The 24,422-nt window shown below is 48.8% G+C and overlaps 2 protein-coding genes across 2 annotated transcripts in view; one reads left to right on the forward strand and one right to left on the reverse strand.

Annotated features, from left to right (window-relative positions):
- Positions 1-9,124, forward strand: part of SLC7A7 (solute carrier family 7 member 7) — a 31,974-nt gene extending 22,850 nt beyond the window's left edge. The window contains exons 7-10 of the mRNA XM_083377718.1: positions 410-506; positions 1,351-1,500; positions 4,431-4,614; positions 6,537-9,124. Coding sequence (XP_083233844.1) covers positions 410-506; positions 1,351-1,500; positions 4,431-4,614; positions 6,537-6,613 — 508 coding nt within the window. The 3' untranslated portion in view covers positions 6,614-9,124. The remainder of the gene's footprint in view (positions 1-409; positions 507-1,350; positions 1,501-4,430; positions 4,615-6,536) is intronic.
- Positions 9,125-9,328: 204 nt separating this feature from the next.
- LOC310649357 (mitochondrial inner membrane protein OXA1L-like) lies at positions 9,329-23,375 on the reverse strand. Its single transcript, XM_083377734.1, has 10 exons — positions 23,266-23,375; positions 18,703-18,852; positions 18,307-18,496; positions 16,332-16,475; positions 15,993-16,078; positions 15,726-15,890; positions 14,383-14,487; positions 11,990-12,152; positions 11,805-11,885; positions 9,329-9,726 (listed from the first exon to the last, which is right to left on the reverse strand). Exons 1-10 carry the CDS (start codon positions 23,323-23,325, stop codon positions 9,617-9,619), a joined length of 1,254 nt encoding a protein of 417 aa, XP_083233860.1. The 5' UTR covers positions 23,326-23,375; the 3' UTR covers positions 9,329-9,616.
- Between the last annotated feature and the right edge of the window lie 1,047 nt (positions 23,376-24,422).

Here is a 24,422-nt window from a genome sequence, read left to right on the forward strand (position 1 = left end):
CTCTAGACTCTACACTATTTCAAATAGTTGTCCAAACTCTTCTTAAAAACTTCCAGTGTTGGAGCATCCACAACTTCTGAAGGCAAGCAGTTCCACTGATTAATTGTTCTAATTGTCAGGAAATTTCTCCTTGGTTCTGGGTCGCTTCTCTCCTTGATTAACTTCCATCCGTTGCTTCTTGTCCTGCCTTCGGGTATTTTGGAGATGAACCTGACACCCCCCCCCTTCTTTGTGACAGCCCCTTAGATATTGAAACGCTGCCACCATGTCCTCCCTGGCGCTTCTTTTCATTAGACTAGACCTACCCAATCCCTGCAACCCTTCTCCGTATGTTTTAGGAGTCGTGCATCTTTGCCTTCTGAATCGGCCGGCGGGCCACGTAAGAGGCTTACTCGCTCTTTCTCCACAGATTGTTTTTCGTGGGCTCCCGGGAGGGACACCTGCCAGACGCCATCTGCATGATCCACGTCGAACGGTTCACCCCTGTGCCAGCCCTGCTTTTTAACGTACGCCCACGGGTATCGTGTGAAGCGAATGAGTGCAGGGATCCGCTTGGCGGGATGGAGAGAAAGGAATCGGCCTTAAATTCCCCCGTCCCTTTTCTCTAGCGATCTTGAGTGATTTGCCCGATACAAGGAGCAATCATCTTTCCCTACCTGTTGAACTTGGCATCTGATGGACTCCAGCTACGGAATGGGATGCTTAGGCGCTGGCTCTTTGCCACGCCCCTTTTGCCCCCAGCCACCCACCTCAGCTCATTTACAGCTGGCTTTTCTCCTCCGCTGGCCCTCCTCCGGCCATTCTCCAAGGCTGGTGGGTCCCTGGCCCTCCCACCCAGGCCCCGTTTGGCTCGGGCCTTTGGCTGCACAGGACAAATAGCCCCCAGCCAAGCGGGTGGCAGGCAGAAGTAATGGCGCGGCGGGGGCAGCGTGCAATTGGCAATGGGAGGGATGATCCTAGGACAGCGATGGCCAACCTTTTAGAGAGCGAGTGCCCCAAAACCGCTCCTGCCCTGCCCCACTCCACCCCTCCGTCCCACCCCACCCAATTCCTGCATTGGGCGGGAAGAGTAGGTGTGAGCTGTCAGCAGGCAGCTATGTGAGAAACCACAAATTCAGCTCCAAGAAGCGAGAGGGATACCAAATGATCCGAGTCCCCCGTCATGGAGGTCTCTGCGGTGCCTTGGGACAGATGTAGGCAGAGCTGGTTGTCTTGAACTCTGCTCCTTGGATTGGTTGTTGTTTTTTTGGAGACACGTGGGTGGATGGGAAGTTGCTGGAAAACCGAAACGTCATTTGGCTAACAGTGATGAACGCGGCTTCATCCCAGTGTCATGTCTGTTTGTTGCAGGGAGCCATGGCTTTGGTGTATCTTTGTGTGGAAGACATCTTTCAACTCATCAACTACTACAGCTTCAGCTACTGGTTCTTTGTGGGCCTGTCCATCGCGGGGCAACTGTACCTTCGCTGGAAGGAACCTTCTAGAGAACGTCCACTCAAGGTAGAGGGATCTGCTAGCCTTAGTTGTGTAATGTTTAAAAACTCTGTGGCCGCAGCTTACCATTAAACTGGCAAAGGCAACTGTACGGGGTTGCCCTCAACTTAGCAACACAATCGAGCGTAATCGAGCATTTGCCGATGGTAAGTGAATTTTGCCCCATTTTGTGACTTTTTGGCCACGGATGTTAAGTGAATCGTGGCAGTTGTTTAGTGAACCACACGGCCATTAAGCGAACCTGGCTTCCCTCAATGACTTTTGCTTGGTCTGAAGCTGGCTGGGAAGGTCGCGGAAGGGGATCACGTGACTCCGGGACGCTGCAACCGTCGTAAAGTACATGTCAGTTGCCAAGCGTGAATTTTGATCACATGACCATGGGGATGCGGCAACAGCCATGTGAAAACTGGTCAGAAGTCACTGTTTTCAGCGCTGTTGTAACTCCAGTCAGTAAATCAGGGGGTCTTCAAACTTGCCCCTTTTATGACTTGTGGACTTCAACTCCCAGAATTCCTCAGCCAGGCAGTGCCTGGCTGGGGAATTCTAGGAGTTGAAGTCCACAAGTCATAAAAGGGCCAGTTTTGAAGAAACACCCCCCCCCTGCACTAAATGAATGGTTTTAAAGTCCAGGACTATCAGTATCCAGGTAGTTCCTGATTTATAGCTGCAATTGGCACAAGATGCCTTTGGAGATTTTCCACTTTCCAAGTCATGGTTGTCCCAAAGGTGCTTTTTCCACGAGGCAACTAGACTTTCTTGTCTTTCTTTGAAGACGTTTAGCTTCTCATCCAAGGAGCTTCTTCAGCTCTGACTGAATGGTGGGGAATGGAAGGATTTATACTCCTTGCAGACATGGTCGTTTGCCTTCTTTTAGAGGGTCATTGAGGCCACCTGGAGGTTTATCTGTGTCTTCAGATTTACCTGAGTGGTGCAAATGGGTGTGGAGCCTTCTTGGAACTGCTGAAAGGACTGTGTGGTAGACTGGGGATAGATGGTGTCGTATCCCATCCCCCTTTGTTGAAAAGGGGTTGTTCCTTTTTGACATAAAGGTGGCATCCAGATGGCCTCAACGACTCTCTGAAAGATTGCAAATGACCAGCTGCCTGCAAGGAGTATAAATCCTTCCATTTCCCCACCATCCAGTCAGAGCCGAAGAAGCTTCTTGGATGGGAAGCGAAACGACTTCAAGAAAGTCCAGTAGCCTCGAGGAAAAAAAAGCGCCTTTGGGACAACTGTGACCTGGATGAATCTCCCTAAAGAAAAAAAAAACTGTTTAAAAAAAATAAAATCCATTCAGTTTTATACAGAATGTAAAATTCAGTAAATCCTTAAATTGATTATGAAATCTAGACTAGAGGTGCCCAACCTATGAGCTATGGCTCACTACCGGGCCACAGCCTCTCGTCCAATGGGATGCGTGAGTAGCTGGGCAGTGCACACATGTGTGCGCGTGTTCGCTCCCCCTCATGCCACCGTTGCCGCAAGTGTTGTGTGGGCGGTGGTAGCATTGCTAGTATCGCGCGGGCGGCGGCATTGACATGAACCTTGCATGTGGGGCGGCAGTGCCGTGAGTGGCAGGTGGGCAGCAGTGTGCCACACGCAGGTGGCAGCATTGCCACAAACCTTGTGCAGGCGGCGTCAGCGCCGCAAGTGGCAGGTGGGCCACGGCATGAGCCTCGCACCGGGTTAGCATTGCTATGGGCCACGGCACAAACCTCGTACAGGGGCGGCATCACTGCGGGCCCCGGTGTGATCCTCACATTGGTGGACTATCGCCACGAGCCTGGCGGCATCGCCGCCACAAGCCTCACAGGCGCCGCTGTTACCTTGTGTGGATGTTCGCAGCCCCATTTGCATGGCAAGCATGCTCGCAGCCTGTTTGTACATGCACACACATGTATGACATTCATGTTTGTGCATGTGCGTATAAGGCGCCTGCCACTCCGCCTCCCACTGGGCTACCAACCCAGAAAGCTTGGAGACCTCTGATCTCGATCAGGGGTCCCCAACGCCTGGTCCATGGACCAGTACCGGGCCGTGGAATGCCAGCAACTGGTCCACAAAAACAAGCAAAGCTCCATCCGTGAGATGCAGGCAGCACACAAAATGATGCACTCTCCGGTCCGTGGAAAAATCTCTCTCCAAGGATTTAGTCCCTGGTGCCCAAAAGGTTGGGGACCTCTGATCTAGACCCAGGCTTCTTAATTTCAGAATATTAGGACATTAAAAAAAATGATGACAAATACAGCACTTGAATCTTATTTGTATTTATCTTGCCATTATGATTTTTTATAAACAGCTCAAGGTGGAGAAGGGTCTATGACAGACGTGTCAAACTCACGACATCACGTGACGTTGCGCAATGTATCGGAGCTTTTTCGCCATTGCCGGCAACGGGGTGGGCGTGGTTTCCCGGTGATGCATCCGGCCCGCGGGCCAGCAGTTTGACACCCCTGGTCTATGACAACTCTCCACGGCTAACTCTCCACGGCCAACTTGGTGCAGCCAACTCACCATGGGCAACTCGTTGCGGGATGAGAGCTACACTAATATCGAAGAAATAGTGGAACAGAATCATTAAAAAAGGATGCCAAAGCAGGGGGCGCAACAAAATGCAAATGCCAAAAAATTAAAATTATGTTTCAATTATTTTAAGTCACCAAATCGAATTGCTGACTTCTCCCGCAGCAAGCGGTCCTATATATGGCGAGTTGGTTGTGCTGAACTGGCCGCGGCGAGTAGGCTGTGGCGAGTTGTTGCCGTTCTGAAATTAGACAAAAGGGCAGATTTCCCCGACAGTGAGAACAATTCACCGGGGGAACGCCTTGCCTCCAAAAGTTCTTGGTGCTCCAGTCTGAAATTTGGTTTGAGAGCGTCGCGTGATGGATGGTGTCGGTCGTGAGACCTCAACCAATTCTTACTTCCGTTTCCTTTAGTTGACGATCGTTTTCCCCATAATTTTTTGCCTGTGCACCATCTTCCTGGTGGCTGTACCGCTCTATACGGACCCCATCAATTCGGCCATCGGCATTGCCATAGCGGCCTCTGGACTTCCGGTCTACTTCCTGGTGGTGAGGGTCCCAGACCAGAAAAGACCGTGCTGCTTACGGCGAGTGACGGGTGAGTGAACCGGAGCTGGGATTTTTGAGGTGTCTCTTCAGTGAGCCCCCGGTACAGAGAGTTCTCTGCTTAAGGCCCACAGATACAGACCAAAATTTCTGCTGCTAAGCGAGGCAGGGGTAAGAGGAGTTTCCTCCCATTTTACACGGCCTTTCTTGCCACAGCTGTGAAAAAAGCGAATCGCTGCAGTAACACGGTCGTTAAGTGAATCTGGCTTCCTTGTTGTTTTTTGCTTGTGAGGTGGTCACAAAAGGGGATCATGTGACACCGCCCCCGGGGCGCTGCGACCGTCATAAATATCAGCCCGTTGTCAAGCGTTCAAATTTCGATCACGTTGACCACGGGGATGCCGCAATGGTTGCGTGAAAAAAATGGGTCGCAAGTTGTAACTTCGAATGGCTATTAAACAAACTGTTGTAAGTCGAGGACTGGTGTAGAACTGACCCAACGACTAACCAAGGGAAGAAGCTGGGAAAATGAGAATAAACAGATTGGGTAGCAAAAAATTTTTTTTGCCCCTTTTCCCAGACTTCCAAATATTCCAAAGAACATCTCCCTTTGCAGGAGGTGGAAGAATTCCACCAAATAAGTAACACCATAGAAAAATCTTCCAACTTGGGATTTCCAATTTAGAATGAGGGGGGAGTTAATAAAGAGGAATTGTTTAATTTAGCCCCAAAGTCTTCAGGACAGTATCCTGGACTCTTAATTTGAAAATAACAAAGAGTTGAAAAGGGACCTTGGAGGTCTTCTAGTCCAACCCCCAGCTCAAGCAGAAGACCCTAGACCAGTGATGGCGATCCTTTTAGAGACCGAGTGCCCAAACTGAAACCCAAAACCCACTTATGTATCGTTGGGTGCCGAGTGGGCGTGGCCCATTGGGTGGGTGTGGCCCATTGGGTGGGTGTGGCCCATTGGGTGGGCATGGCTGCAGTGGTAACGGCAGACTGGGTGGGACTAAAAAGTTCAATCAAACAATTCCAACTTTGCAAGATTTTTTTTTTTACCCGCGAGAAGTTGAATTTTTTTTTAATCCCATTTATATCCCGCCCTTCTCCGAAGACTCAGGGCGGCTTACAATCTAAGAAGCACAAATCAATGTGCTTAGCAGTAGCCTTCATTCTATGTATATGCCTGCTTATTAGGGCTTTCGGGGCCCCCCCAAGTGGCATTTTTTACAAAGTCAGCTTATTGCCCCCAACAATCCGGGTCCTCATTTTACCTACCTCGGAAGGATGGAAGGCTGAGTCAACCTTGAGCCTGGTGGGACTCGAACCTGCACTAATTGCAGGCAGCTGGTGTTACTTAAGGAGGCATTAGCCCACTGCTCCACCAATTGATTGATTGAGCCTTTTTTCTTTTTTTGCACATGGCAGTGGAAAGCGAAAAGGTTTTATAAAACCCAGCTGGAGGCCTAGGACTGGGGCGATGGCGCGCGTGCCCACAGAGAGGGCTCTGCGTGCCACCTGTGGTACGTGTGTCATAGGTTCGCCACCACGGCCCTATACCATTCCAGGCAAGTGGCTGTCCAGCCTCTCCTCAAAAGCCTCCAGCGTTGGAGCACTCACAACATCTGGAGGCAGGCTGTTCCACTGGTTAACTGTCTTCCCTGTCAGAAAATTCCTCCTTGGTTCCAGGTTGCTTCTCTCCTTCATTAGTTTCCATCCGTTGCTTCTTGTCCTGCCTTCAGGCGCTTTGGAGAACAGCTTGACTGCCTCTTCTTTGGGGCAGCCCCAAAGTTTGGAATACTGTTATCACGTACATATAACGGATCACTTCGGGAAAGTAGGGCGTTTGTTAGAACCAGCTTCCTGCTAGAAATCCTTAGTGGCTTTCCTCCTGGGACCATTTCTTTCTTAGTTGAATCGTTCTTCATCGCCAGCCTTCCCCTAATGCTCACCGATCTTCCTTTTCCTTCCCAGCCCGCCTGACCCGCCTTATCCAGTTAGTGTCCCTGTCTGTCCTGACCGAGATGGATCCCGAAATCAAGTCTCAGTGATGACCACCATCCGAGAGAGGCCGGCTTCTCCCGTCGTCCCCCTGCAATGGACTCCTTCTAATTTATTATTTGATACCTCTTTGTCAGGAGTATTGTACTTACTACAGGGATTTTTTGTGTGTGTGTGTGTTTGTGTGCGCGCGGTGGCTGTTATGGGGCAGAGTGGGCCTGTCCTTGGGAGCCAAGCCCAGTAAATGCTCAGCATTCCACAAATTCTTTATTATTATTATTATTTAAAAAAAGGTCTTTGGTATGCAACGTCTCCGTAATTTTTGCCACGCCTCTCTCCTAGTACAACTTTTGCCGTTTTTATTTTCAAAACCACAATCCACGGTGGATGTCTTCTAAATGTCTTCCATATCTTCACATCCTGCCGTTTACGGAAGCTACGATGCAAAACATCTGGAGGGCCCGAGCCGATGTAGGGTTACTATTAAAACCCCTTTTTTCCTTGTTTCTGCCGAGATATATTCACCCACACCCTCCTTTCCCCCCCATCCTTCCTGAACGTACAGGTAAGTTTCAACTTACAAACAGTTCATTTCGTGACCGTTCAAAGTTAACCAGAGCGCTGGAAAATGTGACTTACATTTTTTACACTTGTGACCGTCGAGGGATTCCCATGACCAAAGTCCACATGCTTGTCCTGTTCTGTGACCGTCACAATATCCTGGGGGTGTGTGTGTGTGTCACGTGATCCCCTTTGGCCACCTTCTGAGCAAAGTCAATGGCTGGAGCCGGGTCTACTTAACAACCGTTGTTACTAACTTAACCACTGCAATGATTCACTTAACGGTGACAAGAAAAGTTGTAAAATGGGGCGTGTCACTTAAAAAGCAGAAACGTTGGGCTCAATTCTCGTCCTGAATCGAGGGCTACCTGAACATGGGCCAAGGGAGACGGTAGGACAGGGGTATTAGGGCAGCCCGTGGACCAGTAGTGGGCTGCGGCGTGCCAGCAACCAGTCCGCACAAACAAGCAAAGCCCCATCCGCAAGATGCAGGCAGTACACAAAACCAGCCCCCCTCCAGTCCACGGACAAACCTCTCTCCACGGAACCAGTCCCTGGTGCCCAAAATGTCGGGGACCTCTGCGTGGTGCCTAAAAAATGAAGACTGTTCCCCTTGAGGACCTAATAGGGTCGAACTCCTGCATCCAAGGAGACCTCAAATACGATCTGATCACATCTAGAATTGAATTCTGAACCATTGCCAAGTTTGTACCTGGTGCAAGACACTAGCAATTAAAAACTGGTGTAGCTATTAAGCGCGCCAAGCTAGGAAAGGGGAGACCGTGACAACTTACTTTCTACCTTCGGCCCAACGCCGAACCAATCATCTCTTGACCCAAGCAGGGAGACAGTGAGGAAGGCAGTGACACATTATTTCTAAAAACGTTGGGGAAAAAGCAGTGCATTTTTCATTTCCTCTCTGACCGGGGTCTCCAATCCCCGGTCTTTGGACCGGTACCGGGCCGCGACATGCCAGCAACCAATCTGCACAGGCAAAGCCCCATCCGTGGGATGCAGGCCGCACACATAACCATGCACTCTCCGGTCTGCGGAAAAGCCTTTCTCCACAGAACCGGTCCCTGGTGCCCAAAAGGTTGGGGACCTCTGATCTATGAGCTTTTCAGGCAGTCGGTAGCTGAGGGTTACAGAGATACGTGGGTATAGTGGTAGTCCCCGACCTACAACCTTAATGGAGCCTGCTGAATACTATAAGTTGTTGCCAATCTGATGTCAATGCTGCAAACACTGGATGTTTTTGCTCTGACAATATAAGAGGCAGCCTTTTTCTTTAAATGTTTGCTCTGAATAAAATGAAGCTGGGGACAGGGGAGGAGGAGAATGCTAACCCGGATGTTTAAATAAGATAAGGAATGGTGGGCTAGATAACGGAAGTGAAGCTTGCATTTTAAGCTAACTGGAGAATGTGATTTATGGCGTTCAAATAAGGGAGGGAATTGTGTCTGATACGATGTGTTCAGGGGAGGAGAATTCAGATTTTGGCACCCGTCCATGGGTGCCGATGCTTCGTTTTCATTATTCTGGACTTTTTAGAATAAACAATGCTGGAATGTTCTTTGATCTGTCTCATTAGTCGGAACCATGACACGTGAAGCAAGACGCCCACGTTGATTGCCTCGCTCAACGACTGCTATCCGGCCCCTCCGAGGTGTGGTTGTCCAAATTTTCCAGTACAGTTAGTCCTCAACGACGGCAACTGTACTCAAAATTCAGGTTGCTAAATGACTTTTGCCTATCGTACGACCTTTCTTGCCCCTGTTGTCAAGTGGATTGGTGCAGTTGTTTTAAGTTGGCGACACGGTTGTTGCCACTGACTTTGCTTGTCAGAAGGTCGCAAAAGGGGATCACGTGAGCCCGCGACCGTCATAAATACGAGTCAGTTGCCAAGCCTCTGAATTTTGACCAGGTGATCCCGGGGATGCTGCCACGGTTGCATCCACGGTGTGTGAAAAACGGTCACCAGTCCCTTGTCAGTGCCGTTCTTATCTTTGAGCGGCCGCTCAGCGAACGGTCGTTGACTACCTGACGACCTGCATGCGGCAAGGAAGGGAACCGGCAGGCTGGGCTGGAGGAAGGAAGCTCGTATCCCGAGTAATTTCCAAGAGTCACTGAGTGTACGGTCGTTAAAGTCGAGGACTACCTGTACTTCTTTTAGATTCTTTAAGCTGGCAACAGCAGGCAGGAACAACACCAAAGAGATCATCCTTTATTAGTGATGAATGGAACAATGACAGTGGCCCCCCAACCTTTGGGGCTCCAGGGACCGCTTCTTCCGAGGAGTTTTTTCCCTCACGGACCGGAGCATAGCAGTTTTGTGTACTGCCTGCATGCCACGGATGGAGCTTCGCTTTTTTGCACGGCCCGGTTTCCGGCATGCGGCGGCCCGGTAGCGGTCTATGGCTCCGGGGTCGGGGACCTCTGAACTATGAGACGAGGGGATACGGAACTCGAGAGGAAATGCAGTCCTGCTGCCTTCAGATTAAGGTGTCTTCCCAGGGTCTCTTTTTTGTCGTCGTGGTGGTCTTGCTAGACTCGAGCTGCAGATCCTTCAAAGGGTTCTCAGCAAAGGTCTGACGCAGCGGCCCTGCGAGCAAAGAAAAATAAGAATTGCAGGATGCAATCTGGGCTGGTCGCCGAGGACCAGAGGCTTTTTTTTTTTTGGTCTTCTGAGCTTTGGGACTTGTGCTGGAGCCCCCCCCCCCACCCTTCTTCAGGCAACTTCTCCCTGGTCAGAGAGAGAAGGCTGGAGAGAAGTTGCCCCAAAGTAGAGGGGGGTCAAGCTATTCTCCAAAGCGCCTCAAGGCAGGAGAAGAAGGCACGGAAGGAAACCCACCAAAGAGAGAAGCAACCTAGAACTAAGGAGGAATTTCCTGACGGAACAATTAATCGGTGGAACGACTCTAGAAGTTGTGGGTGCTCCATCCCTGGAGGATTTTCAGAAGAGACTGGAGAGCCAGTTGTCTGGAATGACGTCGTGTTTCCTGCCTGAGAAGGGGGTTCTACTAGAAGACCTTTGAGGTCCCTTCCAAATCCTATTTCTATTTCATTCCATTCCACTCCATTCCATTCTCCATTCCTATTCTGTTCTATTCTACTCCATTATATTCCATTCTTCTATTCTATTCTATTCTGTTCTGTTCTATTATTCTAATTTCTTATTCTATTCTATATTCCATTCTATTTCTATATTCCATTCTATTTCTTATTCTATTCTATTCTATATTCCATTCTATTTCTTATTCCATTCCATTCTATTCTATTTTCCATTCTATTTCTTATTCTATTCTATTCTATTCTATTCTATTCTATTCTATTCTATTCTATTCTATTCTATTCTATTCTATTTCTTATTCCATTCCATTCCATTCTATTTCTTATTCTATTCTATTCTATTCCATTCCATTCCATTCCATTCCTATTCCTATTCCTATTCCTATTCTATTCTATTCTATTCTATTCCTATTCTATTCTGTTCTATTATTCTAATTTCTTATTCTATTCTATATTCCATTCTATTTCTATATTCCATTCCATTTCTTATTCTATTCTATTCTATATTCCATTCTATTTCCTGTTCTATTCTATTCTAATTCTAATTCTAATTCTATTCTATTCTATATTCCATTCTATTTCTTATTCCATTCCATTCTATTCTATTTTCCATTCTATTTCTTATTCTATTCTATTCTATTCTATTCTATTCTATTCTATATTCCATTCTATTTCTTATTCCATTCCATTCCATTCCATTTCTATTTCTATTATTTCTTTTTCTATTTTCTATTCTATTCTATTCTATTCTATTCTATTCTATTCTATTCTATTCTATTCTATTCTATTCTATTCTATTCTATTCTATTCTATTCTATTCTATTCTATTCTATTCTATTCTTCCCTGTTCCCAATTCCCAATCCACTCTGATGTAGTCTAGTTCCCTGAGGATGGGCCCCAGCACAAGTCCAAAAACTCGGAAGACAAAACCTTTGTTCCCGGTGACCGACCCAGATTGGATCCTGCCACATTATCCTGGGACAGCTACGTTTGCCTTCAATCGTGAAAAAATAAGCATTTCTCCCCAAGGCGAGCAACCTGCCTTCCTTACCCAGACTTTGAAGCATTAAATACGGGCAGTCCTCGACTTAACAAACACAACAGCCGAAAATGTATGTCGCTAAGTGAGACATCTGTTAAGGGGTTTTTTGGCCCATTTTATGACCTTTCTGGCCACAGTTAAGGGAAATCACTGCAGTTGTCAAATCAGGAACATGGTTGTTAAGTGAATCTGGCATCACAAAAGGGGATCACGTGACCTTGGGACACCGCAACCGTCATAAATGTGAACCAACTGCCAAGCATTTGAATTTCGATCACGTGTTCAGGGAGAATGCTGCAAAGTTTGTAACTCTGGAAAAATGGCTGTTTTTCAGTGCCGTTGTAACTCTGAATGGTCACTAAACGAACTGCTGTAACTTGGGGACTAACCTGTACAAGCTGGTGGCCAAACGCCCCGAATTTTGCTCAGGTTGAACTACAGAGATGCTGCCATGGCTGTACATGTCAGCACCGGTTGCAAGTCACTTTTTTCCAGTGTCGTCGTAACCTAGTGTGGTCGCTATATGAACGCCCGTTAACAGTGAGGGCTACCCATCCGAGCGACTTACCCGACGCTGCTATCGTCAGGTGATTTTTGATGCGGTCCTCTCGTTCCTGCAATCGTTTTTTGGCCTGGAGGCTCTCCCATCCTAGGAGAGAGCAGAGGAGAAGGGACGCCGAGGCCGCTCAGCACGCTGGACCTTATGAAGGACATAAACCCCTCCCAGCCTTCGAACCCCTTTTCTCAACTCACCCGTTTTGAAACTGTCAATTAAGCCTTTTGGGGCCTGTCCCGCTGCAGGCTTGTGAATCTCCGGTTTAGGCATGTGGAGAAAGGCTCGGACGGTGGGCGAACGTAACAGTAACACTTGTCCCAGCGAGTACAGGTTGGACGTCAACCAGTAGGTGAAGATGGCCTGCATGGAAGGTAAAGATAAAGGTAAAGGTTCCCCTGCACATGCGTGCTAGTCGTTTCCGACTCTAGGGGCCGGTGCTCATCTCCGTTTCAAAGCCGAAGAGCCAGCGCTTGTCCGAGGACGTCTCCGTGGTCATGTGGCCAGCATGACTAGACGCCAAAGGCGCACGGAACGCTGTTACCTTCCCACTGGAGTGGTCCCTATTTTTCTACTTGCATTTGTACGTGCTTTCGAACTGCTAGGTTGGCAGAAGCTGGGACGAGTTAACAGGCGCTCACTCTGCTACGCGGCACTCGGGATTCGACCCGCCAAACTGCCGATCTTCTGATCAACAAGCTCAGCGTCCTAACCCACTGAGCCCCCCCCACCAAAAAAAGAGAGAGGTCTAAACCAGGTTAGTCCTCGGTTTACAACCGTCCGTTTAGCGACCGTTCAAAGTTCCAAGGGCGCTGGCGAAAAAGCGAGCTGTTTTTCCGCAGTTAGAGACCTTCGCGAACGAGGGACTCGTTTTGGTAGCCCAGCCGAGATAAAGGAAGCGAAGGGTTTCACAACAGCACTCAGGTGCAGTACAATACCGTGCACAAATTCGCAGTCAAGGAAGTCCGAACTCACACAAACGGGGCAACAAACGTAAACATCTGACGATGTTAGCTAGCTGGGTCGTGAAACGGTCTGCAGGGAAACCACCGAGCTCAGAGGATTCCCCCGGTCCTCCCCCTCTCTCTTCCTTTCCTCTCCCTCTTTTCGACCTTCCCCCCTTTCTCCCTTCTTCTCCTCTCCTCCACAAATCCCACTCTTTTCTAGCACTGATGAGGTTCCCCAGCTGGGTTATGAGACGTCTGGAAGAAAACAATAAAGCATAGAGGACTCCCCGGTGCTTCTTCTCCTCCCCCTCCCCCCTCTTCTTCTCCACTCCACAAAGTAATGTTCCTGATGACGTTGCCTAGTTTGTTATCTAGCACTGTTGATGTTGCCCAGTTTGGTGATGAAACGTCTGCAAGAAAACAACCAAGCTCAGAGAGCACCAAGGAACCCACAGTCCTCCTCGTCTCTGCAAACTCTACATACTTCTAGCACTGATGATGTTCCCTAGTTGGGTCATGAGACGTCTGCAAAAAAAGACTTCTTCTTCTTCTTCTTCTTCTTCTTCTTCTTCTTCTTCTTCTTCTTTTGGAAGACATCTTGAAGGTATTCTAGTCCAACTGCCTGCTCAAGCAGGAGGCCCTATACCATTTCAGACAAATGGTTGTCCAGTCTCTCTTTGAAAGCCTCCAGTGATGGAGCACCCACAACTTGTGAAAGCAAGCTGTTCCATGGGTTGATTGGTCTCACCATTAGAACATTTCTCCTTAGTCCTAGGTACTTCTCTCCTTGGTAGGTTACTAACCAAGGAGAGTTTTATTATATAGCTACTGTATATCATATTATAGTAATAATTGTATTAATTAGTTATATTATATTACTGTCAGGAAGTTTCTCTTTAGTTCTAGGTTGCTTCTCTCCTTGGTTAGTTTCCAATCAGAGCTTCTTGTCTTGCCTTCTGCTGCTTTAATCTCTTATTTGTGGCAGCCACTCAGGTCTTGGAACATGCTATCATGTCACACCTAGTCCTTCTTTTCACTAAACTAGACATATCCAATTCCTGCAATCATTCTTCGTATGTTTTTCAGCCCCTCGCCAATCATCTTTGTTCCCCTTCTCTGCACTCCTTCCAGCATCTCAACATTTTTTATATATTGTGGCGACCAAAACTGGGAGCAGTATTCCAAGTACTAAAGCAGTAGTAACACTTCACATGATCTCGATTCTATCTCTCTCAATAGATTCAATAGATTGAAAAGCACAATTCAATAGATTGTACAACTAGATCACTGTACAAAGAGTCCAACTCAACAGAAATTTCCATAAGAAGAGAAGAGTGTTTGACAATAGAGAGTTTGTCTATTGAACCAGACCCACAGAATGATTTTTCCTCTAAGAAAAATCTGTTTGACCATGACAAGAAGATTGTAGCCTCCTCCTCCTCCTAATGTCAGCAAACTCCCCGCCCCTCTGCCTAGCTCCTAGAGCGTCATCCGAGCATTTCTCCCTGACAAACCCAAATAAACCGATGTCCAGAAAATGTGCAGGTTTCAAATCAGGCCAAGGCTGAGCTGTTTGTTGTGCCTGCAAGCAATCGGTGGCCTTTGGTACGATGTCGCCACGAAGGAAGAGGCTCTTCCTTGCTCACCGTTGGGAAGTTGATCGTAATCGGCAACAACACCAGAGGCATCACCCGGAAAACTGTTTTCATCACGTGGTAACTCGGATTGGAGACTCCTGTTTCTGCCCCAAACTGCAGAGGAGAGAGACGGCTGCTGTCATTACTGGGTAGTGTTTGAACTTCTACAACACGGTCTTGGTGACTTTTGAAGACCTGTGGACTTCAGCTCCCAGAATTCCCCAGCCAGCACGTGCTGGCTGGGGAATTCTGGGAGTTGAAGTCCACAGGTCTTAAAAGTCACTCAGCTTTGGAAATCTTGTTCTTCAAATTCCTCTTTTCACATCTGTCCCCCCCCAACCACCCCAGCTCCGAATTTTCCCTTAAAGAGAATCATTCTGAAATTTGGGCCTGGCCATTACAATTTCCATCTCAGATCCAAGCGTTGTGGCCACTCTTAAGTGGTGACTAAAATCAAGGAGTTTCGACTCACTTTTAAAAAGAAGATTTTATTCCACCTTTATTATTTTTCTAAATCAGGGCGTGAACACACCTAAAACTGCTTCTTCCTCCTCTTTCCCCCCAAACAACAGCCCTGTGAGGTGGGGTGGGCTGAGAGAGAAAGGGAGTGGCCCCAAAGTCCCCCAACCGGCTTTCATGCCTAAGGCAGGACTAGAACTCGTGGCCTCGTGCTGATTGGTCCCAAGTTAGTCAGTCAACTTTCATGCCTAAAGGAAGACGGGAAGTCCCCGTCTTCTGGCGACTGGATCAAAGCCAACCAGTCTAGTCGTGCCTAAGGCAGGACTAGAACTCCCTGTTGTCTGGCAATTGGCCCAAAGTCACCCAGTTTTCATGCTAAAGGCGGGACTAGAACGCCTTGTTGCCTGGCAATTGGCTGAAAGTAACTCAGTTTTCATGGCTAAGGCAGAACTAGAACTCCCTGTTGCCTGGTGTTTGGCCCAAAATTGTCCAGTCATTTTTTGTGCTTCAGGCTAGACTAGAATCAACCCGCCTCCCGTCTACTGGCGATTGGCCCAAAATCACCCAGTTTTCATGCCTAAGGCGGGACTAGAACTCCCTGTTGCCTGGTGTTTGGCCCAAAGTCACCCAGTCAGTTTTCATACTTAAGGCGGGACTAGAACTCCTTGTTGTCTGGAAATTGGCTACCAGCTAGTTTTCGTGGCTAAGGCAAAACTAGAACTCCCTGTTGCCTGGCGCAAAGTCACCGAGTCAGTTTGCAGGCTTAAGGCTGGACTAGAACTCCTCGTCACCTGGCAATTGGCTCAAATTCACCCAGCCAGTTTTCATGCTTACGGTAGAACTAGAATTCCCAGTATCCTGGTTTCTGGCCTAGCATCATAACCAAGTCCTACCTCCAGAACAGCCCACATGGTGACAGTTGTTATCAGGGGTAGAGCGTAGTACGGATCCGGGGTTGTGAGGTCTGTAAACCACCACAGTCCCCCTGTCTGCATGCTGGGCACAGGACACTCCGCCATTTTGCGTAGGGCAAAGAAGAACGAGATAAAAATGGGTGCCTGAGACAGAGAAGAGAACAGGTCAGGCTGGTAAGCTGTAGAGCTAATACATACAAATTCCAAACACGTTAAGGGGTCAAGTGGAATTTTGCGGAAACAGACCTGGATCAAGGGTGCGATGAATCCTGCTTTAGGATTAAGATTGTGCTGTTTCTGATATTGGTTCATTTCCGTGTAAGCCCTCACAACTGGGAGATTAAAGGAGAAATAGTTTCAGGATGAGCAATGTTGAAAAAAACATCGCTAATTTTACTTCTTTCTTTCCTTCTCTCTCTCTCCTCCTTCTCGCTCAGCCTCCCTCCCTCTCCCTCCTTCCTTCCTTTTCTCTCTCTTCTTCTTCCTTCCTTCCTTCCTTCCTGCCCCTCCTCCATTTAATCAAATCCTCCATTCAATCCAAGCATCTCTTGGGTCCTCGGGTTTTTAACCACACTCTAAACGTACATTCTTTCCGATTCCCCGATTTCCTGGCGTCAGTGATTCTGGAATTTATCTCGCTCATTTGGGGATAATGGTTATTGAGGAGGACTGCCTGTCGCTGGCTTTTCACAATCAGGGGGAAGACCAAACAGCGGGCCACGACTGTTCCTAAAAATTTGAGACGGAGAGAAGACTTTGATTATTTTCAGGAGGACCAGCAGGTTGAAAATTACCCACAATGCAACAGTATCCGTGTGAGGTAACTTGAGCTGAGAGTGAGTGGCACTAGGTCACCCAGCCCGTTTCCATGGGTAAGGGGGACTGGAACTCACCATCACCTGGTGACTGGTCCAGTCACCCAGCTGGCATTCACAGCTAAGGCAGGACTAGAACTCACCACCTCCTCGTGATTGGCCCAAAGTCACCTAGCTGGCTTTCATAGCTAAGGCAGGACTTATCGCCTCATGGTGATTGGCCCAAAGTCACCCAGCTGGCTTTCATGCCTAAGACAGGACTAGAACTCACCACCTCCTTGTGACTGGCCCAAAATCACCCAGCTGGCTTTCACAGCTAAGGCGGGATTAGAACTCACCACCTCCTTATGATTGGCCCAAAGTCACCTAGCTAAGGCAGGACTAGAATTTATCGCCACATGGTGATTGGCCCAAAGTCACCCAGCTGGCTTTCATAGCTAAGGCGGGACTAGAACTCACCACCTCCTGGTGATTGGCCCAAAGTCACCTAGCTAAGGCAGGACTAGAATTTATCGCCTCCTGGTGATTGGCCCAAAGTCACCCAGCTGGCTTTCAAAGCTAAGGCGGGACTAGAACTCACCACCTCCTGGTGATTGGCCCAAAGTCACCTAGCTAAGGCAGTACTAGAATTTATCGCCTCCTGGTGATTGGCCCAAAGTCACCCAGATGGCTTTCATAGCTAAGGCGGGAACTAGAACTCACCACCTCCTGGTGATTGGCCCAAAGTCACCTAGCTAAGGCAGGACTAGAACTTATCGCCTCATGGTGATTGGCCCAAAATCACCCAGCTGGATTTCATGCCTAAGGCGGGACTAGAACTCACTGTCATCTGGTATCTAAGTTCAAGAACAGTAATCTGAAACCCTGATTTTTTTTATTCCATTAAGTTGGATTCAATAAAAGCAAACATACTATCTTAGTCCTCCCTCGTCAGGATCCTGCAGGATGAAGACTTTTACCTTAATTTAATACTTTATCTTGTGCATTGTACTGACCTCTTTTATTTTACATATATGGATTTGATGATAACAGAACAACAAGAGTTGGAAGGGACCTTGGAGGTCTTCTAGTCCAACCCCCTTCTCAAGCAGGAAACCCTACACCAGGGCTCTTTAAGCTTGGCCCTTTTAGGACTTGTGGACTTGAACTCCCAGAATTCCTCAGCCAGGCACGACTGGCTGAGGAATTCTAGGAGTTAAAGTCCACAAGTCCTAAAAGGTCCAAGTTTGAGGACCCCTGCCCTACACCATTTCAGACAAATGGTTGTCCAATCTCTTCTTAAAAAGCTCCCGGGGTGGACCATTTTATGTCGACATCTAAATATTTTACATGAAACATTCGCGTGTAAACATTCGATTCAAGTACGTGACCCTTTATTTAAACTTATATTTGTGCTTGTGCGTTAGGTGATGTGTTGTTAGCGTGGTCTACCCGTGACTGCACGGTGTGTTGAAAATGCCTTATGCTAGATAAATAAATGAGAGAGAAGGATTCCCCCGCCCCCCCGCATAAACTTCCAAGGATATCTTTTTAACGGGATTCTCCAGCGGGCGAACCTTTATTATTATTATTATTATTATTATTATTATTATTATTATTATTATTATTATTATTATTATTATTATTATTATTATTATTATTATTATTATTATTATTATTATTATTATTATTATTATTTCCCTATCTAGGAGGTAAAAATGCCTGCCTGTTCCAATCTGCTTAACAACCCCAGCAGTCCTCTTTACCTCCGACGATGGCTCCCCACCAAGGCAGCCCCACGTCCAGGTGAAGAGACTCCAAAATCTTCATGATTAGACCCACTGGGCTGAAGCCTCCCAGACCCAGTTCGGCCAAAGTCGAGTCTCCCGCAACTTGGCTAAGTTCCTCTAAAGGAACGACGGTCTCTACCGGCGCAGTTGCTGCAGCTTGAGCAACCTGAAAGAGAGACGGGGGGTGGGGGCCAAGAAAGAGGAACACGCCCTGATTATTTATTATTTATTTATTATTAGATTTATATACCGCCCTTTCCCGAAGGACTCAGGGCAGTTTATAGGTGGTGTGGGATATCCCCCCCCCCCCCGAGTCGTACGTCTCCCTTGACCTGGCGTTGCTTTCCAAGCTCGCAGGCGTGTTCTCCTTACCTGCGTGCCTGCCGCCGCCGCTGCCCCTGCGGTGCTCTGGTGTCGGATTGCGGGCCTGAAAAGCACGACGGCGCAATTCGGAGAATGCTGCGGAGAAGCTAACCGGCTTTTGACCTGGCACCATCTCAGAGGGGTGGGTGTCCCGTGAACCTGGAAAGGAAGAACAACGGCACTCGAGACTTATATGCCGCTTCGCAACACTCTCTGAGCGGTTTGAAGAGTCAGCATCTTGCCCCCCCCCCAAAACAAAGAAAAAAACCACAAGAACAATCCGGGTTCTCATTTTATCCACCTCGGAAGGTTGGAAGGCTGAGTCCACCTCAAGCAGGTCGGGATCGAACTGGGGGGCGGTCAGCAGCGTCAGCCTGCAGTACTGGGTTCTAACCACTGGGAAAGAAGGAAGGAAACAAAGGGACACGAAAAGGGAGGACGGAAGGGCAGTTGCAATAGGAGTTAGACTTATATACCGCTTCACAGTGCTTTACAGCCCTGTCTGAGCGGTTCACAGAGTCAGCCTATTGCTCCCAACAATCTGAGTCCTTGTTTTATCCACCTCGGAAGGATGGACGGCCGAGTCCACCTTGAGCCGGTCAGAATCGAACTCCTGGCAGTGAGCAGTGAGTTATTTATTTATTTATTTATTTATTTATTTATTTAGATTTATATACCGCCCTTTCCCGAAGGACTCAGGGCGGTTTACAGGGCATTTAAAAAACAGTCAATACAAACGTTAAAACAAATTAAAAGAGATTAAATAGAACCCTGAGAAAATTAAAACCCAGTTAAAATTAAAATTAAAAATATTCTCATCCTGGGCCAGAGAGCTCGAAGAGCCAGGTCTTCAGGTCCCGGCGGAATGAACGGAGGTCGGGGGCAGTCCTAAGCTCCGCAGGCAGCTGGTTCCACAGGGCAGGCGCACCCACTGAGAAGGCCCTATCCCTGGGTGTTACCTGCCGGCAGTCTTTAACTGTCGGCACCCTGAGGAGACCCTCCCTGTGGGAGCGCACTGGACGAAGGGAACTTGATGCTGGCAGCAGGTGTTCCCTCAAATATCCCGGCCTGCAATAGTGCATTCTAATCACTGGGAAGGAAGGAAGGAAAAAAAAGGAAGGAAGGAAATGAAAAGGCAGGAAGGAAACAGGAAGGAAGGAAGGAAAGGAATGGCAGTAGCAATAGCATTTAGACTTACCGCTGCACAGGGTTTTACAGCCCTCTCTAAGCGGTTCACAGTCAGCCTGTTGCCCCCCCCCCCACACACAATGTGGTTCCTCATTTTATCCACCTCGGAAGGATGGAAAGCTGAGTCCACCTTGAGCCAGTCAGGATCGAACTCCTGGCTGTGGGCAGCGAGTTTAGCCTGCAATACTGCACGCTAACCAGTGTGCCACTAGCGACGTTTGTGAAAAAGAACAGGCTTATACCAATTTGTCCTCGGGTTACGACAGCAATGCCGGACAAGTATCACTAAGCGATGCGGTTGTAAAGCAAGACGTCACCCAACGGCATCGCTTACGCAGGTAGTCCTCGAGTTACAGCCGTTATTGTCGCAACTGCTCAGGTTTGCAAAGGCGCCGAAGAAAGGGACGTCTGGCCGTTTTATTTCGCACGGCCTATGCAACGTCCCCAGGGTCACGTGATTAAAATTCGGAGGCTCGGCAACTGGCATGGACGTACGACAGTTGCAGTGTCCCGGGGTCCTGGGATCCGACCTTTTCCGACGAGGAAAGACAAGGGGCGAGCAGAGATTCGCTTAGCAGCCATTTTACTAACGAACCAACTGCAGTGACTCACTTAGCAACCGTGAAGATGCCGCTAAATAGCTTGAGTAATGAAACCTCTGCAAGAAAACAAGCCAGCTCGGAGCGCACCAAGGACCCCCACAGCCCTCCTCTTCCGGACGTTCTGGGTGCTCCAACACTGGAGGTCTTTAAGAAGAGACCGGACATCCAGTTTTGTCTGGAATGCTACAGGGTCTCCTGCGTGGGCAGAGGGTTGGACTGGATGACCTCCAAGGTCCCTTCCAACTTAAAAGTGTTCTTTTTCTACTTCTGTTTCACTGCCCAGCTATGGCACCGAAGTACAAGACAGATTTTTCTTAATCTGCAGCAAACCTCTTCACCTTTTGTACGCGGCAAATTTTACGGAGCGCGGCTTCAAAAGGTACCTTGCTGTACGGGTAGTCCTCGACTTATAACGGTTCGTTTAGCGACCAAAGTTACCACCGGCACTTGGTAGAAACGATATCGGCTCTCCTTGCTTGAACAGGAGGTTGGACTAGAAGATCTCCTGACTGATTGATATTACTGAGTTGGGTCATGAAATGTTTGTACGAAAACAACCCAGCTCAAGGGAGCTCCAACGACCCTACAGCCCTTCTCCTCCTCATCCCTGCAAACTCCACAATATTTCTAGCATTGATTATGTTACCTAGTTGGGTCATGAGACGTCGCAAAATACAAACAACCAACCAACCCACAAAAAAACCCAGCCAAATTCAGAGAGCCCGAAGGACATCACACTCCTCTTCCTCCTCTCTGCAAACTCCACACGCTTTAGCACCGATGATGGTGACTGCTGGTGACCTTCTACCGTTGCTCCACAGAGAGCATTCGAACCTATTGCATTTGTGTGTGGTTTGCTTGCTGCAGAGTAGCAGATAGGAAAGCACTCCAGAGGGTCATTACCATCATCCAGAGGATTATTGGCTGTCCTCTTCCTCCTCCGCCCCCCCTCCCCCCGTCCCCAGGACGAACTGTACAGTTCCCGTTGTCTTAGGAAAGCTCAAAAGATTCTTAAAGACTCATCTTATCCCAGACATTGTCTGGCAAACGGGACAGGATAATAAAAACAAAGACAAACAGGCTGAAAAAATGGTTTTTAATCCCAGAGCTGCAACCATATTAAATACTACTGTATGTAGTGCAACGCTGAAGTGCAATATTAGGGGGCAGCGCAATGGTGCATAGAATTTCATTCACTAAATTTCATTTTTAGGACAGAGAAGGAGGTGGCTGGATGGAGTCACTGAAGCAGGAGTCGTGAGCTTAAATGGACTCCAGATGATGGTAGAGGACAGGAAGGCCTGGAGGAATGTTGTCCATGGGGTCGCGATGGGTCGGACATGACTTCACAGCTAACAACAACAACAAAATTTCATTTTTAATGTGTGCCATTGCGCCCACAGTAAAAATGACAATAAAGGTTATCTGTCTGTCTGTCTGTCTGTCTGTCTGTCTGTCTATCTATCTATCTATCTATCTACCTACCTACCTACCTACCTACGTACCGTATCTATCTGCCTTCTATGTGTGTCTATCTGTCCATCTGTCCATTTATCCATCCAACCAACAACTATCATTTATCTGTTATCTGTATATCAACTCTGTCTGTCTATCTAATGAAAGATGCGTGTATACAATGTATCTTCTTATTTGTGCTTTTGACATGTGTGTAGAGTGGACGGCACTTAATTTCCTTGCGAGTCACACAATGACAATAAAGATACTCTTATTTTCTATTCTGTACTGTTCCCCAGTCTGGTCAGGAGACGCCTGCCAGGAAGCAACTCAGCTCAGGGACCACCCAGGACCCCAGAGTCCTACTCTTCCTCCTCCTCCTCCTCCCTGCAAACTCCACATACTTCTAGCACTGATGATGTCCCCCAGTCTGGTCCTGAGATGCCTGTCAGGAAGCAACCCAGCTCAGGGAGCACCAGCCCAGGACCCCCTCTTTGCAAAACAGCCCCAGACTCGGGAGGGGCCATTCCTGCTTTTGCAACGTTCAGGGGGCTGGGAGGGGAACCCCTTGTAGGCGATGCCGAGGAGGCACCATGAACGGGGGGGGGGAACCGGTTGACATGACCACCCCCCCCGGCCCCCGGTTTCGGCCTAAGTTCAGGATCCGGAGGGGAGGAGGAGGCCAAGCGGAGGCTTCTCCTAGGGCGGGGGGGTTGGTCTTCAAACCTGGCCCTTTGATGACTTGTGGACTTCAACTCCCAGAATTCCTGGCACGCCTGGCTGAGGAATTCTGGGAGTTGAAGCCCAGAAGCAGGGGGTCTTTAAACTTGGCCCTTTTATAATTTCTGGACTTCAACTCCCAGAATTCCTCAGCTACCATGCCTGGCTGAGGAATTCTGGAAGTTGAAGTCCACAAGTCATCAAAGGGCCAAGTTTGAAGGCCCCTGCTTGTGGACTTCAACTCTCAGAATTCCTCAGCCAGCATGCCTGGCTGAGGAATCCTGGGAGTTGAAGTCCACAAGTCATCAAAGGGCCAAGTTTGAAGACCCCCTTCTTGTGGACTTCAACTCCCAGAATTCCTCAGCCAGCATGCCTGGCTGAGGAATCCTGGGAGTTGAAGTCCACAAGTCATAAAACTGCCAAGTTTGAAGGCCCCATCCGTAGGGACTCCCCATCCGATCCCCGACGGTGAACCCGCCGCTGGGTCAGGCTCCCCTGCAAGGACAAGGAGCGCCAGGCCTGAAGCGGGCCCGACGGACTACAATCTCCCACCGCGCGACGGGCGCGTGACGTCACAGCGCCCCTTTCCCCCCCCGGGCATACCCACCTGAGGGTGAAGCCCCCCCGCCGCGATCCACGCTCGCCGCAGCGCCGCGAAAGCCGCCATGGTCTCCGGCTTGACCGCCGCGGAGGACCCGGCTGCCTTGTCACGTGACCGGAGCGTGGGCCGGAAGGGCCGTGTGGACGCTCTTCTGAGGCCGCCGCGGCCCTCTTGGTTACGGGCACGCGGCTTTGCGTCTCGCTCTTCCCCCCCCCCCCCCGCCCCCGTGCGACCTCTAAGGCGAAGGGCGACTTTTCTCGCGAGGGGGGCCGGCGTTGATGGGCGGAAAATAAGCCCCCCAAAAATAAAATAACGACTTTGAGAGTGAAAAGCCGCCGGGCAAAAAGGGTAAAGGTTAAGATATTATCCATCGTGGCCATATTTGTCACGGGCACTTCGGATATTTCCTTTGGGCTTCCAGGTGCCTGTCGAGGCGATACGGAAGCGGAAGCGCGACCATCTTTCTCGCGGGCAGGGATGCTTCCATGATAGGTTCGGGCAAGTCTTTCCAGCTTAATATTTTTCCGTTTTGGCAACTTGAAGACAACGCGTCTCCTGCGCCGGTTGAAGCATCCTCGTTCTGATTGGCTTGCCACCCACTCCTCCTTCCGATTGGCTGGCGAGCCTCCACCAATCAGAAAGACTCTCTTGCGTAGCAACAAGGCAGAGCGAGCATTTTGGCGGGCTTGTCGCCTGAGGCGGTTCATTATGGGGGCGTTTTGGTTTCTGGAGGGCCTGACATAGTTTGCTGAGGAAAATTCTTGCCTTTTTGACTCAGCTGGTTAGGCAGAACAGGTTGCTGCCAGCAATGCAGTGACTGGCATTTAATACTTCTCACTACCCTAGATACGGAGGCCGACTTCTTAATAGGGTACCATTTCCCCAAATCAAGTTAATGCACAAACTGGAGATCCTCCCAGCAAGAAATGCCTTTGTATCTACCTCATGTGCCAATTGTGTTGTTCCTGATTCTGAACAATCTGGGCATTCGTGCCTTAAGTGATTTCCTGGTTGGGCTTTTGCAATGTATTTCTATATGGGGCTGCCCTTGAAAACATTTGGAAATTGCAGCTGCTCCAGAAGGTGGCAGTGTGTAGTTTGGAGACCATATTTATGCCCGCATAACGGGATGCAGCGGCTCAGTGGGTTAGGACTCTGAGCTT

The sequence above is a fragment of the Vipera ursinii genome (assembly GCF_947247035.1).
Source record: "Vipera ursinii genome assembly, chromosome: Z".
Taxonomy (NCBI): Eukaryota; Metazoa; Chordata; class Lepidosauria; order Squamata; family Viperidae; genus Vipera; species Vipera ursinii.

Bases quoted from the DNA above. Each gene is read 5' to 3' on its own strand.
- LOC310649357 (XM_083377734.1), bottom strand. From the start codon at position 23,325: ATGGCGGCTTTCGCGGCGCTGCGGCGAGCGTGGATCGCGGCGGGGGGG. The intron at 15,891-15,992 runs GTCTGTTTCCGC...TCTCTGTCTCAG, and splicing joins TCATCGCACCCTTGATCCAG to GCACCCATTTTTATCTCGTT. The intron at 9,727-11,804 runs GTAAGTCGCTCG...CTTTGCTCGCAG, and splicing joins CCTGACGATAGCAGCGTCGG to GGCCGCTGCGTCAGACCTTT.